Here is a 17,438-nt window from a genome sequence, read left to right as displayed (position 1 = left end):
TGTTGGTTGGAGCTGCAGTCATCTCACCACTTGGCTGGGGCAGAATGTGCTTTCAAGCTCGCTCATGTGGCTTATTCCTTGCCACATGGGTGTCTCCACAGAGGTGCCTCACCACAGACAGCTGATTTTGCCCAGAGAGAGCAATCCAAGCAAGAGCAAGAGAGTACCCAGGATGGAAGTCACAGTCTTTTTATAACCTAGTATCAAAAATAGCATCTTGTCACTTCTGCCATGTTCATTAGAAGTAAGTTAATAAGTCTAGCCCATGCTCAAGGGGAGGGAATTACACAAGGACATGAGTACTAGGAAAATAGGGATCATTGGGGGCCATATTATAGGCTGGTTATTACATTATTGTAGTCCCCCCTTATCCGCAGTTTCACTTTCCAAGGTTTCAGTTGCCTGTTCTCAACCTCAGTCTGGAAGCAGATGATCCTCCTGACGTTTTGTCAGAAGGTCAGTAGTAGCCTAATGCTACATCACAATGCCTACGTCATTCACCTCACTTCATCTCATCACATAGGCATTTTATCATCTCACATCATCACAAGAAGAAGAAGGGTGAGTACAGTACAATAAATTATTTTGAGAGAGAAACCCCATTCATATAACTTTTATGACAGTATATTGTTATAATTGTTCTATTTTATTATTGTAATCTCTTACTGTGCCTTAGGTTATTAATTAAACTTTATCATAGGCATATATGTATAGGAAAAAGCATAGTTTATATAGGGTTTAGTACTGTCCATCATTTCAGGCATTCACTGTGGGTCTTGGAACATATCCCCCGCAGATAAGGGGGGACTACTGTATTCTAATAGTACAAATAGAAATAAGGAAATAAATAGTTATAAAATGAAATAAAACTTTAAATGACAATATTTACTAACAAATGTACCTTTTACTAATTTCTACTTATAAGGTGGCAAATTTTATTAAAAATTATATGTATGTAAATATCAGTTAACATTCAGTAAATGTGGTATTATCAAATTTCTTTACCATAATGTACATTTGGTAAATATTACAATAAACTCTTAAATTTATATGTTTATACATCTTAGTAAGACTTACTGATGTTTTCTTTCCTTAAAGTTGCATAATCGAAAGTGTAAATTTTGATATTGCCACCACTAAGTTATTTTTATTCTAGTGTCCAGAACAGATGGATACTTCAATTAATATCAATAGTTGGTTTTGGCCTACAGGGAGTAGAGCTGTGGTAATGGAGTGTCAGTATGGGCCAAGGAGAAAAGGTTTCCAGTTAAAAAAAATCAGTGAACAGGAAAGCAGGTCTTGTCAGCTCTACAAAGCCACTTGTCCAGCCCGGTAAGCTTTATTATTTTTTTTTTATTTCCTTTTTTTAAATATTTAATTTTTAATAGCTAATAGACACATTTCTATTAAGTTTAAACAGTGCCAAAAAGGACACAGTGAAACCTAAGTTTCCTTTTATCCTTAACCCTATGTCTCTTTTTAAGGCAACAACTCTTAACAGTTTCTTGTGTAACCCTCCAAAGATATTCTGTGTATATGCATACATATATATGCTCCTTTACACTCAAAAATGTTGAAATCTCAGTAAAACTTATAATATTTTCTTTCCTTAAAGTTAGGTAGTTGTGTACATTCTTTCCTGCTGTGAATTCACATTGCTTTATTTTCATTCTGAATACCTATTATGGTTATTTACTGCACGACTATTTTGCCTCATACTAGTGTGGATGCAATGACATATACTACTCTATGCTTTGTTTTTGTTATTTCATTCCCAGTGTGTCTCAAAGCTGCCTCCATATTTGTACATAAAAACGAACTGATTCCTTCCTTTTATTTATTTTAATTTTTTTTAATGTTTATTTATTTATTTAATTTTTTTTTTTAACGTTTATTTATTTTTGAGACAGAGAGAGACAGAGCATGAACGGGGGAGGGGCAGAGAGAGAGGGAGACACAGAATCAGAAGCAGGCTCCAGGCTCTGAGCCATCAGCCGAGAGCCCGACGCGGGGCTCAAACTCACGGACCGCGAGATCGTGACCTGAGTTGAAGTCGGACGCTCAACCGACTGAGCCACCCAGGCACCCCATTGTTTATTTATTTTTGAGACACAGAGAGACAGAGCATGAACGGGGGAGGGTCAGAGAGAGAGGGAGACACAGAATCGGAAGCAGGCTCCAGGCTCTGAGCTGTCAGCACAGAGCCTGACGTGGGGCTTGAACACACGGACCGTGAGATCATGACCTGAGCCGAAGTCGGACACTTAACCGACGAGCCACCCAGGCACCCCATTATTTATTTATTTTAAAAATTGAAATACAACTGACAGATACCATTATGTTAGTTTCATGATTCTTTCAGTAGCCATACAATATTACATTTATGGATGAATTATCATTTACAAAATTAGTCCTCTGATGATGGACATGTAAGCTCTGAAAAGTATTCTTTATTATTGTATATAAAACTGCAGTATAACATTATGCCTGTTTGTATATTTGTGCAAGAATACCAGTAGAATAAATTTCTTGAAATGAAATTGCTAGAGCAAAGGTTATATTCTTTTAAATGTTGACAGGTATTGTAAAGAAAGTTGTTCTTTAGAGAAATTTTACGAATTACATTCATACCAGCAATGTACAAAATCAACACAGTACGTTTTAAATAGAATAGGACTACAGACTGGCCATTGCTCTGGGTGAGAGTGAAAAATTTGAAGCAATAAAAGGTTTTTATTATGTTCTTTTCTAATATTTCTTTTTCAGACATTGAAATTTTTAAATTATCAAATAAATAAAATTTAAAAAGATAACATATAAAGGCAGGGTTTAGTTGATCTTTGGAACATTTTATTTCATTATCACATGTCATACACAAACCTCTGCATTCTCAAGAAATTTTTAAAGCCAGTTCAGAAGACTTTTCATATTTAATCTGATAATGTTAACTTTAGGCAATATTTAAACCTGACTGTGAAACAAAACTTTCAACTGCTTTTAAATATAAGCAATATAAAATCTCAGGTATAACTTAAGAGAAAATCTCTGTGTATAAAGAAATAATTTTATTCTCTGTCATTCTACAAGTACTTTTTCGGTATCTACTCCATGCTCAGCAATACATTGGGAAGGAAGGAGACTGAAAGAGTCTTAAGATTTTGCTTACTTTTGGGAAACTTAAAATATTGTTGGGGTACCTCAGGAAACAGAAAACTGTGGGAGGGGCACACGGGTGGCTCAGGTGGTTAAGTGTCCGACTTCGGCTCAGGTCACTATTTCATGAGTTGGAGCCCCACATCGGGCTCTATGCTAACAGCTCAGAGCCTGGAGCCAGCTTCATATTGTGTCTCCCTCTCTCTCTGCCCCTCCCCCACTCACACTCTGTCCCTCTCTCTCAAAATTAAATAAACATTAAAACAAAACAAAAAAACTATTGGAGAACATAATAGTATAGTATATAGTACCAAATGTGTCAATTAGCTAACTCATCAGAGAAGAAATATATCCATGCAAACTCATTAGCAGGAAAAGTACAAATTAACCTGGATGCTGAAGTTTAGATTGAATTTGGGTAGGTAGAGAATTAGAGAGAAGATAATTGTTTGTAGAGCAGGAGCATTCTATAAATAAAGATATGGTGTGATTGTATTTTTGGTATCAGAGAAGGAACATTGAAATGATAAACTTCACAGAAAAAGCAATTTTATGTTTGAAGTACTTGAAAGATTAGGTGAATAAGGTAGAGTCATATGGAATGCCTTGAATGCTGCCAAGACATATGTACTTGATTAAAGAGCAGATAAATTCTTCAACAGAGAACTACAAATGTGAGCAATTATTGTAGCATTGATATATCAAGTGGGTTTAAGGAACAAGGCCCAGAGGCCCAGAAGGAAGCTATTAAAATAATCCAGGCATGAGTTTTTGTTTTATTTTTATGCTTAAGATCTATTTATTATTTATTTTTACAAGTAGCAAAGTCCCTCCATTTTTTCTAGCTTAATATACATGGATATAAAAAGCTATTGATTTTACCCTGCCTCCCACCCTGACAGAATGGGGTAAGAGGAGGTTGTGAGCTCAGAGCAGCCTCTTGATGCCAAGGTAGTTCCTTTTTACCTCAGACTTGAACTCTGGTGCTCTAATCAGTTATCCTTTTCCTGATTTCTTTTCAGTTTAAGAAAATCTGTGAGTTTGTGAGCATTCTCCCCAGTGTTCGGGTCTACAAAGTCCTTGGGAAGTTGGTTACTCAGATAGGGACTGGGTTGAACTGTTACTTCACTATTTGTGCAGCTGAAAGCTGGAGAATCCTGCTCCAGGGCATCTCTTTCACTAAAATCACCTTTTAAGTTTCTCCCAGATATCAGCTCTTCCCAAGTAAACAACAGTGAATCAGTTAACTTCACCAAATGGATTAAAATCAATCAGCTACACCTTCCCACTGCTGTTTCTAGATACATCCAACACGAAGTCTTCATTTAAGAATTTATACTGTGTTTCTTGGAAAACTCTTGTATGCACCTGCAAATCTTTTCCTTTTGTTTAGAAATATGATCATAGTATTGTGTATAGTCCCTTTGAAAAATACCAGTAAGCTTGTTTTCCTTAACAAAACATCAGAACTCAGCCCCAGAAATTAATTCACACCATTGTTGAAGAACAAGTTCATATTCTGTACGAGGATCTGGAGAATCATCAGTGCAATGAATAAATGGTTGAGTGAAGTCAAGAATGATGAAATCAGAACTCTTGAACAATGGAAAGTTGTTACTGAATGTTTTACATTTCAGAGAACTATTCATTGCTATCCAGTTTGCATCCCTTGGAGCACTCCAGTTAAGCCTAGGAAATACACTGCCTCCACCCCCACCCCCACCCCCACCCCTCACCCTGGGGAATCCATAGCTTCATGGACTTTAGTGGTAAACTTGGGAAATTCTGGTGCCATAAGCATAGCCATGTTCTCATCGTCCGACCAGTACATTTCTTCTGCCTCGTTATCACTGGCTGAGAATGTGTTGGCGGATCTTCTCTTCCTGAAACCACCAGAGTTCCATCATGGAGTAAATAATCCTTCACATTCTGAGGAAGTGGAAGAAGACACGCTTGATGGTAAGGCTTCAGAACAGTGGATACCACGTGGAGAAATGCCCCGTATTCATCCTCCAGCTGCTGCTGCCGCCACCACCCCCACCTCTCCCAGCACCCTCCTGGAACTCCCAGGCAGGAGTTTTTTATGGCTTTCAGAAGAATTGAGAAGAGGGAAATCCAGAAGCAAAATTACTATCCATAAATATTCAGATACTTTTACTGACATCATGAGTATTGTTCATTTGCTAAGTATTATGCACTGAAATATGGCTTATTTTTCAACATAATCTTCTGAATGCTTTCTAATTTAATTTAATTTTTTAAAAGTTTAATACTTAAACTTTTGCTTGATAAGTTAGATTTTCTTAAGATTATAATATAATGAAACAAATTCTTCTTTTTTTATAAAAAGGATTTACATTAAAAAGGTACAGAAGTTTCCTGAATATAGAGTTCCTACAGACCCCAAAATTGACAAGAAAATAATCCGAATGGAGCAGGAAAAAGCCTTTAACATGCTAAAGAAGAATTTGGTAGATGCTGGTGGTGTTCTTAGGTATGACATTTATATCATTTTTTTAATTTTTACAAATTAGCTCCATTTACAAGATTTTTTTGCTGTAAGAGAAACTATAATTATGTTTTCTAATTATTTCATTAAGGAAAGGTTTTTATAAGGGACATTTCTCACTAGTGATTTCCTAGGTATTAAAGCAGTTTGTTGCTGTATAAGCCATTGAGTTTACCAGCCAAATGTTTGGATAATGCTGACCAAAGAATTGCATATACCATATGGAAGTTTTCCCCCAAAATGACAAATACAGGTTTAATAACACATATCATTATGTATTTCACACTTTGTTTCTGACACTTCATTGGAACCGAACTTGCAGTCACCTGTATGTATTTTTTTTAACCCATCTTTGATTATCTATGACAGCCAGAAATTAATTCTAAGCTCTACATATAATTCCATTTTGTACTTACTGGGCTTCAGGTTATATATAAGAAGAAATATTAGCCTTCCTTCTTTCCTTCATATTCAGTCTAGGTGAAGAATTTACAGTAATGCAATGGGATTAAATATACGGAATATAGTTTTTGTGTGAACTTTAGAAAAACTTTCAGATGTATAGAAAATGAGTAGTCAATAATTAGATCATCCAGGTTAGAGAACATTGCATATAATTTTTAAGTAGGCTCCATTTCATGCAATATCAATCATTGCAAGCACTTTGTACAAAAGTATCAATTAAAACAGTATCCTACCAGATCATTTCATTTTCCTAGCATCTGTTTTTTGGGCACTGCACTGCTGTATGAAAGATCTGTATTCATCTTCTAGTTAATTCTCTTGCTCATTGGGGCAATTGGAGATGGGGTGCTGTTAGAGGCAGTTTATTGAGTTCCTGTCAGAGAAGATTCTCCCACATAACTCAGTAGGCACTGAATTATAGCCACTCTTTGTTTAGACAGATTATAGGTGGAACACAGAAGTTATAATTTGGGGACAACATAGGAAAATGGGAAAATACACAATTTAAAAGATGATGACTTTAGGGGTGCCTGGCTGCTCTGTCAGTTGAGTGTCTGACTTTGGCTCAGTTTATGATCTCACAGTTTGTGGGTTTGAGTCCACATGGGGCTCTCTGCTGTCAGCAAAGAACTCACTTTGGATCCTCTGTCCCCCTCTGTCTTTGCCCCTCCCTCACTTGTTCTCTTTTTCTCAAAATAAATACACACATTTTAAATGCACAAATAAATAAAAGATGATGACTTTAAAAGTCTTGTTATTTTGAGGTAAAATTTACTTAACATGAAAATTTTTTTATCATGTTTCAGAGCTGGCTTTTTTTTTAAATTTATTTTTTAAATTTACATCCAAGTTAGTTAGCATATAGTGTAACAATGATTTCAGGAGTAGATTCCTTAATGTCCCTTACCCATTTAGCCCATCCCCACTCCTACAATCCCTCTAGTAACCCTCTGTTCTCCATATTTAAGAGTCTCTTACATTTTGTCCCCCTCCCTGTTTTTATATTATTTTTGCTTCCCTTCCCTTAGTTCATCTGTTTTGTATCTTAAAGTCCTCATATGAGTGAAGTCATATATTTGTCTTTCTCTAATTTCGCTTAGCATAATGCCCTCCAGTTCCATCTAGTAGTTGCAAATGGCAAGATTTCATTCTTTTTGATTGCTGAGTAATACTCCATTGTATATATATACCACATCTTCTTTATCCATCCATGGACATTTGGTCTCTTTCCATACTTTGGCTACTGATAGAGCTGCTATAAACATTGGGGTGCATGTGTCCCTTCGAAACAGCATACTGGTATCCCTTGGATAAATACCTAGTAGTGAAATTGCTGGGTTATAGGGTAGTTCTATTTTTAATTTTTTGAGGAAACTCCATACTGTTTTCTAGACTGGCAGCACCAGTTTGCAATCCCACCAGCAGTGCAAAACAGATCCTCTTCTTCCACATCCTCACCAACATCTGTTGTTGCCTGAGCGGTTAATGTTAGCCATTGTGGTTTTGAGTTGTATTTCCCTGATGATGAGTGATGTTGAGCATTTTTTCATGTGTTGGTTGGCTATCTGATGTCTTCTTTGGAGAAGTATCTATCCATGTCTTTTGCCCATTTCTTGACTGGATTGTTTTTTGGGTGTTGAATTTGATAGGTTCTTTATAGATTTTGGATACTAACCCTTTATCGGATATGTCGTTTGCAAATATCTTCTCCCATTCCGTCAGTTGCCTTTTAGTTTTGTTGTTTCCTTTGCTGTGCAGAAGCTTTTTATCTTGATGAGGTCCCAGCAGTTCATTTTTGCTTTTGTTTCCCTTGCCTTCGGAGACATGTCAAGTAAGATGTTGCTGTAGCTGAGGTCAAAGAAGTTGCTGCCTCTTTTCTCCTTTAACGTTTTGATAATTTCCTGTCTAACATTTAGGTCTTTCATCCATTTTGAATTTATTTTGGTGTATGGTGTATGAAAGTTGTCCAGTTTCATTCTTCTACATGTCGCTGTCCAGTTTTCCCAGCACCACTTGCTAAAGAGACTATCTTTATTCCATTGGATATTCTTTCCTGCTTTGTCAAAGATTAGTTGGCCATACGTTTGTGGGTCCATTTCTGGGTTCTCTATTCTGTTCCATTGATCTGAGTGTCTGTTTTTGTGCCAGTACCATACTGTCTTGATGATTACAGCTTTGTAATACAGCTTGAATTCTGGAACATGAAATTTAAAATACAATTTTCATATATATTTAACTCCTATACCCCTCCTTAACTTTAGGGCCAGAGTAAAAGTCTATAAAGGTTCATAAAGATTTTTATTTAATTGAGTATAGAACCAACTTAGAACAAGCAGAGGACATTTTAAGATTTATTTATTAGTTTTAAATTGCTAATTATATTCATTTAATATATAATCTTTTCTTAAAAGGTTATTCTTTTTCTTGATGAGGTTTAACATAAGTAACTATGATTCGTGCCTTTGTTTAATAGCATAATTTTAAATATTTCCACTTCTCAGATGGTATGTACAGTTACCTACAAAGCAAGCTCATCAGTATCACGAGTTAGAAACTTCCTGCCTTGCTTTGTCACCTTCCCCTTTTCCTGTGCCTTCTCTTGAAGAAGAGGAAACTGCAATTAGGGATGAAAATTGCGCATTACCCTCACGTCTACATCCTCAAGTAGCACATAAGATTCAAGAATTAGTGTCACAAGGAATAGAACAAGTGTATGCAGTAAGGAAACAGCTAAGGTATGGTAAAAACAAATTGTTCTTTTACATTTTTCATTTTTGTTTGTTGGTTTAAATAATACACTTACCAGGGTGCCTGGGTGGCTCAGTTCGTTAAGTGTCCAACTCTTGATTTCAGCTCAGGTCATGATCTCACAGTCGTGGGATTGAGCCCTGCATTGGTCTCTGCATTGAGTGTGAAGCCTGCTTAGGATTCTCTCTCCCTCTCTCTCTCTCTGTCCCTCTCCCACATGCATGCATGCATGCTTTCTCTCTCTCTCAAAATAAATAAACATTAAAAAAGTAAAAAAATAATAACACTTTTATTATCATAGACCTTTTCCAGGATGTATGCTATCAGAGTAGATAAGGATTATAATTTATTAATTTATTAAAATAATCTTATTATGAACTGATCATTTTGTAGCAGATCTTTGGCAAGCCATGAGTAATGATTCAAATTACTCATTTAAAATATTCCATAATCAGATTTAACAAATTGGACTATTTCTGAATGATATATAAATTGAATTATGTAATAAATACCTTTAAAAAGAACCTTTGTAGAACCAAAGATTTTAAAACCTAGGCCAAGATACTTATTTAAGCTATTTGAAATGCAATTAAATTGTATTACAACAAAAGAACATGGATAGTTCTTTTTTTTTTTTTTTACCAGAAAGCTTTTTATTAACGGAAGTTATAAAGCAATATTCATTTAAGTACATAGATCTTTATATGATGAAATTATATGTAGCACTCTGGTCCAATGTTATTGATACTCAAGATACAATAATTATTATGTGGCGCTTACTGTGTATGTAACAGATATTGTATGCACTTTATATGCACGATCTCATTTATTCCTGCAACTCTATAAAGTTGATATATTTACCTCCATTCTTCACATGAGAAAATGGACACTATGAGTGGTTAAATAACTGGCTTAAGAGGTAGAGGCAGAACTGAAATCTAGATTCTGTAGAGAATTCTACAGCCTGTGCTCTTTACCATGATTTCTGATATTTATTCCTGGCCTTATTCCTACTAGTTATAGTGTAGTTATAACTAGTTACAGTAGTCTGATCTGAACAACACAGTGAGAATTTCCTAGGATTATTTCTTAATTAATATATGATTTTTCCTATTTAACAACTTTATTAGACATTTATATTCATTTTCATTGGGGCATTGTTAGAACAGACCCCAAATTTGGTAAAACCATACATTATTTACTAAACTTGAATCTTAAGAACAGAGGTATAATACAGCTCTGCAGTATGGTCTATAGAATGTAATGCACGAAGCATATAAATACTGCACTTTATCATTTCTTTTTTTTTCCATTTTATTTAATTTATTTTTTTAATTTACATCCAAGTTAGTTAGCATATAGTGCAATAATGATTTCAGGAGTAAATTTCTTAATGCCCCTTACCCATTTAGCCCATCCCCCCCTCCCACAACCCCTCCAGTAACCCTCTGTTTGTTCTCCATATTTAAGAGTCTCTTATGTTTTGTCCCCCTCTCTGTTTTTATATTATTTTTGCTTCCTTTCCTTTGTGTTCATCTGTTTTGTATCTTAATGGACTTTATCATTTCTTTTATGTATTTGTATACATTTATATGCCAGTGATGTCTTCTATTTCTATACTCTCTTTTATCTACTTATAAAATTGGAGTAGATCACATTTTATATAGTAAGTGATGCCTTTTGGCAACAGTGTAAGGTGATGTAGGCCCAAGCTTTCTTACTTACTGGCTAGATGTATAGCTTTGGCAAATTATTTAATGTCAGCAGCCCTCAGTTCCCTCATCTGTAAAGTGAGAATGATAATTGCACTTTCTTCACAGGATTATAGTAAGCATTAATGGAGATCCTTGATGTCAAATGTTTAGTACACTGCTTGACATCATTAACATTCAAAACATATTATGCCTAAACTGAAAATAGTGATTCTTTTAAAAATTCATAAAAATGTCAAAAAGCTCACTCTAAGATACATAGGTGTTTAATGAAAATACTACATTTTTTTAATCCATATGATTTCTTTGATTTAATGTATGAAAAAATTTAAACTGGAAAAATAATAAATTCTAAAGCTATAAACCATGCTTTACAGAAGTTTATGCTAAAAAAGAACTTTTTCTCATTTTATCTGAAGTATATTGCTAGATTATTTATGTTTTTATTTTGTTTTATGCTCTCCACAGAAAATTCGTGGAAAGAGAACTATTTAAACCTGATGAGGTGCCTGAAAGACATAACTTATCCTTTTTTCCAACTGTAAATGATATTAAAAATCACATCCATGAGGTACAGAAAGCCTTGAGAAATGGAGATAATGTGTATAACTCAGATATTATTCCAGCAACGGTATGATTACAACTGTAATTCTTTGTTTTATTATAGAATCTTTCTCTATTACTTTGGCCTTATAGTGGTGGTTGTTAATAGGCCATATAAATGATTGTGATGAAAGAAAAAAAAAGTCTCTTAAAATGTAAACACTGTGAACCCTCAGATGATGATTTGACTGAAATTTGTATATTACTGTCACAAGAAGAAATATCAGTGAATAGCCATCTCTGACTATAATAACAATAGTAATCTTCATTTAAAAATCAACATTATTTTATCTCTGTATAAAGTGTATCTTATTCATCTAACAGATATTTATTGAGTATATACTGTGTATATCTCCCTCTCTTTTTAAATAGGTTGACAACTTTCAGTACAATAGTTCAGACTTGAATACACAGCATTTTTGTATCTACAAAGGGATGATATTGGTTCTATATGCCATCTACGGATATCAGTTTTACGTCAACTGTGATGCTTTAATTACCCCTGAATATTGGTCATTTCTATGAAAATTTTGCTTACTCTGAAGGGAATAATATAATTACTCAAAAACTAATTATAGTACAGACAGTAATTATGGCATTAAAATCCTAGTAGCAATACCTTTTGCTCTCCATGTTTTTACTATCCAAATTATGTCTTCTTAACTGAATAGATTCAGATTTTAAGTTAGTCCTACTATTCTTTTCCATCCAAAACTCTCTTGATTATTCACTGTCCAAAGTTCAGGAAGTAAAATGGATTTGTTTAGTGATGATCTTTGCCATCTCTGCTTGCTATCCAAATTTTTGCTATCTGAACTTGGGAAGCTTATGTATTTGGATGGTGAAGTATACTCGTGCTTTAAGAATATAAACAAGTGAAGAGAGTAATCACTGAATAAAACACAATTGTACTGTCATTGAATAAAATATGACAGTTGTATTGACAGTTGTATTGATGTTTTAAAATATTTTGCAATATAAATTCTTTATTGTTTTTACTGAAATAAATGTTTCCATTTCAGCTTCAGTGGACTACAGATAATGGGCATATTCTCAGAGAGACTGTGACAGTTACATTTGCAGAAGGTATGTTATCCTGAATATCTTTAAAATATAAAATCAGTGTCAAAACTGGAAGATACTTATTTTTTTCAATTTTTAAAAAATGTGTATTTTGAGAGAGAGAGAGAGGGAGGGACAGAGGGAGGGAGCAGGAGAGCAGGAGAGCATGAGAGGGGGAGGGGCAGACAGAAGGAAAGAAAGTATCCGAAGCAGGCTCTGCACTGTCAGCACAGAGCCAGACATGGGGCTTGAACCCACAAACTATGAGATCATGACCTAAGACAAAATCAAGAGTCAGACATTTAACTGACTAAGCCACCCAGGTGCCCCAAAACTGGAAGACATTTAAGGTATTATCTCATCTAATCAAATTTTATGGATGAGGAAACCATGGCCAAAAGAGACAAGAGCAACTATGTTAGGTTTTGTCAAAATAATTCCAGCTGTTTAAACTTCCTCATGTGTATTATTCAGCCATAAAAAAGGATGAGCTGTTGCCTTCTGTGACAACATGGATGGACCTAGAGGGTATTATGCTAAGTAAAATAAATCAGACTGAGAAGGACAAATAACATATGATTTCCCTCATATGTGGGATCTAAAACCAAAACAACTGAATAAACAAAAAGCAGAATCAGACTTCAAATACGGAGAACAAACTGATAGTTGCCAGAGGGAAGGGATGGTAAGGTAATGGGCAAAATGGGTGAGGAGGAGTGGGAGATACAGGCTTCTAGTTATGGAATAAATAAGTCATGGGAATAAAAGGCACAGCATAGGGAATATAGTCAATAATGTTGTAATAGTGTTGTATGATAGCTACACTTGTGAGCATAACATAACATATAAAGAAGTTGAATCACTGTGTTATACACCTGGAACTAATGTAACATCGTGTGTCAACTATACTAAAACAAATTGAAAATAAAAAATGAAGGATGCCTGGCTGGCTTAGTTGGAAGAGCATGTGACTCTTGATCACGGGGTTGTGAGTTTGAGCCCCACATTGGGTGTAGAGATTAAAAAATATGTATATAAATAAACTTTAAAAAATAAAAAATTTTATTCTTTATGATTAAAATTTTGAGGCTGACTACTAGTACAGTTTACTCTAAAGTTAGGCTAATTCCAGTAGTAATAACCCTAAGGTACCTTGATCAGGAAGCTATTGTCCATTTTGTATGGTTTGTTTTTTCTCATATGTATACTCTTATACTCTCTTACTCGTCCAGATTTATTTCACCTTTTTTTTCCCCTTTCTTCTGAAAACACGTTTTCTCCACTTCTATATGGCAAACTTCTCTCACCAATGAAATCAATCTCTTTGGCTTTAAGTGTTCTCTTAACTTCACCCCCTGTATAAAGTTAGACATTCACTCTTTGTACTTACCTCTGCATTTAACATGGTATCCTTTTGTTTATAGGTCTGTATCTTTCGTTATGATTTGAACTTCTCAGGGGCAAAGATTGTATTTTATTCAAGTTAACATACCTAGTTCCTAGCATAATGCCTGCTACAAAGTTAATATCTACATAAATGCTTTAGAATAAATTAATGAATAGCTATATACAGTACAATTTTTTCTTTATTCTTTGATTGATTAACCTGTAAGAGAGCCTGTGCATAGAGAATAACGTTCAAATTCCTTAACATTATTCATTTGTTCTGCACATATTTTACTCACTGTGATAAATGTTGGACATAAAAAAGAATAAGTTTCTTGCTCCATTGAATTTCAAGTTTAGCAAGAGAAAAAGACACTATAAACAAATATATTCTAACTACCGTTATAAATAGTGCCATGAAAGAGTTGTGCAAAATTTTGTTGGAATAGTGATAAAGACATATAACTTAATCTGGAGAGTAGGGAAGTGACACTTGAGAAAGTGGCTTTTTTTTTTTTTTAATTTTTTTTTCAACGTTTTTTATTTATTTTTGGGACAGAGAGAGACAGGGCATGAACGGGGGAGGGGCAGAGAGAGAGGGAGACACAGAATCGGAAACAGGCTCCAGGCTCCGAGCCATCAGCCCAGAGCCCGACGCGGGGCTCGAACTCACGGACCGCGAGATCGTGACCTGGCTGAAGTCGGACACTTAACCGACTGCGCCACCCAGGTGCCCCGAGAAAGTGGCTTTTAAACTAAGGACTGGGGGTGCCTGGGTGGCTCAGTCGGTTAAGCGTCCGACTTCAGCTCGGGTCACTATCTCGCGGTCCGTGAGTTCGAGCCCCGCGTCGGGCTCTGGGCTGATGGCTCGGAGCCTGGAGCCTGTTTCAGATTCTGTGTCTCCCTCTCTCTCTGCCCCTCTCCCGTTCATGCCCTGTCTCTCTCTGTCTCAAAAATAAATAAAACGTTAAAAAAAAAAATTTAAACTAAGGACTGAAGAATGGTTAGGAATCTGCCAATCAAAGAAATAGCTTTCAAAGCTTAGCAACAGAGAGCTTGGTCATGTTCAAGGAACTTAAAAAGCTGGTATGGTTCTAAGAGTAGAAAATGCTTGGGGATAAAAATGGGTATGCAAAATGGGCTTAGGAGGCCCTTTCAAGCTGTCCAAATGAAAAGTGATAGTGGCTTGGTGCACAATTGGTGCATTTATACTATAATTGGACAGATTTTAAGAGTTTTTTAAAAAGTAGAATTCAAAGGTTTGATTGTTGATTGAATAGGTGTGAGAGGTAAAAGAATGGGAATGATCTGGGATGACTCGTGAGTTTCTTCCAAGAGCAACTGACTGATAGTAACATTTACTGAGTTAGGCAACACTGGCATAAGAATAGGATTTGGTGGTGGCAGGGGAAGAGAAAAGAAGCTCATAAGATCAGGTTTGAAAACCTTGGGTATCAGAGCCATTTCAATGGAGTGGATTAGGAAGAAGCCATCTTGGGATGGTTGAAAAGTGAATGGGTGATGAATGAAGAAGTAGAGACAGTGTGCTGTGAAGGGAATATGGAGTTGAGGGAAGGGATTTTCAGATAAGAAATATCTGATGAGATGGATGAAGATGAAGGTACTTGATAGCTTTGGTGATGGGAAGCTGAGGAAATTTCTATCTGATAGTTTCTTTTCTCTTTAAGTAAAAGTGCTAAGAATGGAAAAGATCTCAGGAAGTGTGGCCAAGATTGGACATTTGAAATCCTTTATAACATAGAGTGAGAAGAACACTGTAAGGTTGTCAGTATAGCTGAAGGTCCTGTTGAAGTTGATGATCATGAATTGGTATTAGTAGTAGTAGCAAGTTTCTTTTTCAGTGGCATTCAACTTCGCACATATAGGCACTGGAAGCCATTTTCATTCAATGTTAGGATTTTATCAGGGGTTATAACAAAGTACAGAGAGGCAAAGGAGTTTAGGGTATTTGCAAGGAGTGACTGAAATTATAAACTTAAGACTCTACTAAGCTAAATGGAGAGAAAATTTTATTAAGGAAGAGGTTGATCTGAAGAAAACTGAGAAATCAATGAACTGGAGGGTCACATGAGGTTGAACAACAATTGTAGTGAAGTACTTGAGCAAAATCTTTGGAAAAATAAAAGGCTGTGATCAAAGAATGGGATATTTGAATTAGAGATTTTTAGATGTAGAATAGATGAGGTTATGACAGTAGTAGTAGCAACAGAGTGAAGTAGAATGACAATTAGAAATGAAGAAGCCAAAAAGTGAAATAAATCAGAGAAAGAAAAATACCATGTGATTTCATTTGTATGTGGAATCTGAAACCAAAACAAATAAGCAAATGAAAAGCAGAAACAGACACATATATACAGAGAACAAACTGATGGTTGCCAGGGGGTCGCGTGGTACAGGGATGGGCATAATGGGTGAAGGGGATACAGGCTTCCAGTTCTGGAATAAACAAGTCATGCGGATAAGATGGAATATAGTCATTGGTACTGTAATGGCATTGTATGGTGCCAGATGGTAGCTACACTTGGGGTGAGCATAGCACAACATATAAACTTATTCAGTCACTATATTTTACACCTGAAACTAATGTAACAATGTGTATCAACTATACTTCAGTTTAAAAAAGAGGGAATGAAGAAGCCAAGAAATGTGAGAGTGTTGTTTAATCCTCTTAGCAGTCCTTTGAAGAAGATTTTTATTTTGCAAATGAAGAAACTGAAGTTAGAAACCGAGTTAAGTAGCATGTTGAAAGTTACAGAGAAAAGCTAGTGCTTAAATCCATCCTTGTCTGACATTAGGGCCATTTTTTAAAATTACTTAGTGTGAAAACAGTAAACAGTTGCTGATAATTGGTTTTTGATTGACTGAGATGAATTTATTTGGGTTTAGTACATAAAAATTACATGAGAGGAACTACATTCCCTAAGGACAATTACTTTAGCCATTGAAGTATTAAGAAAACAGAGATTTGTACTTCTCATTTATTCCAAAATGAGTTATTGAAAGAAATTTAGTACTGTTATTATTGAGGACCCACTTTATGTCAGGCGTTATCCAGGCACTAGGGCTACCGAAGATGAATTAAGTTTGGTCTTTGTAATTGAGACTCAATAGGTTTCACACATCTAGAGAAGTTTAGGTGTAGTTCAGCATCATAGCACGGAAAATGGTCTAAATTAGAGTTACAGAATCTTTCAAGGAAAGAAAAATACTGTTTCCTATGTTTCTGGAAATAGTGGACAAAATAATTTCTTTTTTTTTTAGTGGAAAAAATAACTTTTTTAAAAATATTTATTTATTTTTGAGAGAGAGAGAGCATGAGTGGAGGAGGGGCAGAGAGAGAGGGAGACACAGAATCCAAAGCAGGCTCCAGGCTCTCAGCTGTCAGCACAGAGCCTGACGCGGGGCTGGAACTCACGGACCGTGAGATCATGACCTGAGCCGAAGTCGGACGCCTAACCGACTGAGCCACCCAGGTGCCCCATAGTGGAAAAAATAACTTCTTAAAGTCATTTCCAAACCTTTGACTTTATTTCCTATTCCAATTGTGATAGTAAGTGTTGTAATAAAATGTAGCACGCTAGAAGCTATAAATGTTATTTTATTTTGACGGCTTATTTTTTTATATAATTTAGGAAATTCACCAGGAGAATCAATTAGCACCAAAGTGGAAACAAATCAGACAAGGGGTTCTTTGTCTCCAGAGCCAGCCCACTTGCTCTCTTCACTTTCCTCATTTCAGCCAAAAGTATTTACTCAACTGCAGGTAGGTAGCCAGTGAA

At 35.6% G+C, this 17,438-nt stretch overlaps 1 protein-coding gene and 1 pseudogene across 19 annotated transcripts in view; one reads left to right on the top strand and one right to left on the bottom strand.

Annotated features, from left to right (window-relative positions):
• CARF (calcium responsive transcription factor) overlaps nucleotides 1–17,438 on the top strand; it is a 103,003-nt gene that overhangs the window by 34,480 nt on the left and 51,085 nt on the right. For 16 of the 19 annotated variants that reach the window (XM_058708659.1, XM_058708683.1, XM_058708675.1 and 13 more), the window contains exons 9-15: nucleotides 392–561; nucleotides 1,157–1,332; nucleotides 5,504–5,647; nucleotides 8,629–8,862; nucleotides 11,056–11,218; nucleotides 12,213–12,276; nucleotides 17,292–17,422. In XM_058708659.1, coding sequence (XP_058564642.1) covers nucleotides 392–561; nucleotides 1,157–1,332; nucleotides 5,504–5,647; nucleotides 8,629–8,862; nucleotides 11,056–11,218; nucleotides 12,213–12,276; nucleotides 17,292–17,422 — 1,082 coding nt within the window. The remainder of the gene's footprint in view (nucleotides 1–391; nucleotides 562–1,156; nucleotides 1,333–5,503; nucleotides 5,648–8,628; nucleotides 8,863–11,055; nucleotides 11,219–12,212; nucleotides 12,277–17,291; nucleotides 17,423–17,438) is intronic. The other 3 variants (XM_058708639.1, XM_058708621.1, XM_058708769.1) reach the window with 1 other exon arrangement.
• LOC131493733 (cell division cycle protein 123 homolog) lies at nucleotides 4,136–5,162 on the bottom strand (annotated as a pseudogene).

Source organism: Neofelis nebulosa, chromosome 2 (genome assembly GCF_028018385.1).
Source record: "Neofelis nebulosa isolate mNeoNeb1 chromosome 2, mNeoNeb1.pri, whole genome shotgun sequence".
NCBI classification, from domain to species: Eukaryota; Metazoa; Chordata; class Mammalia; order Carnivora; family Felidae; genus Neofelis; species Neofelis nebulosa.
This window is presented reverse-complemented; position numbering and strand designations above follow the sequence as displayed.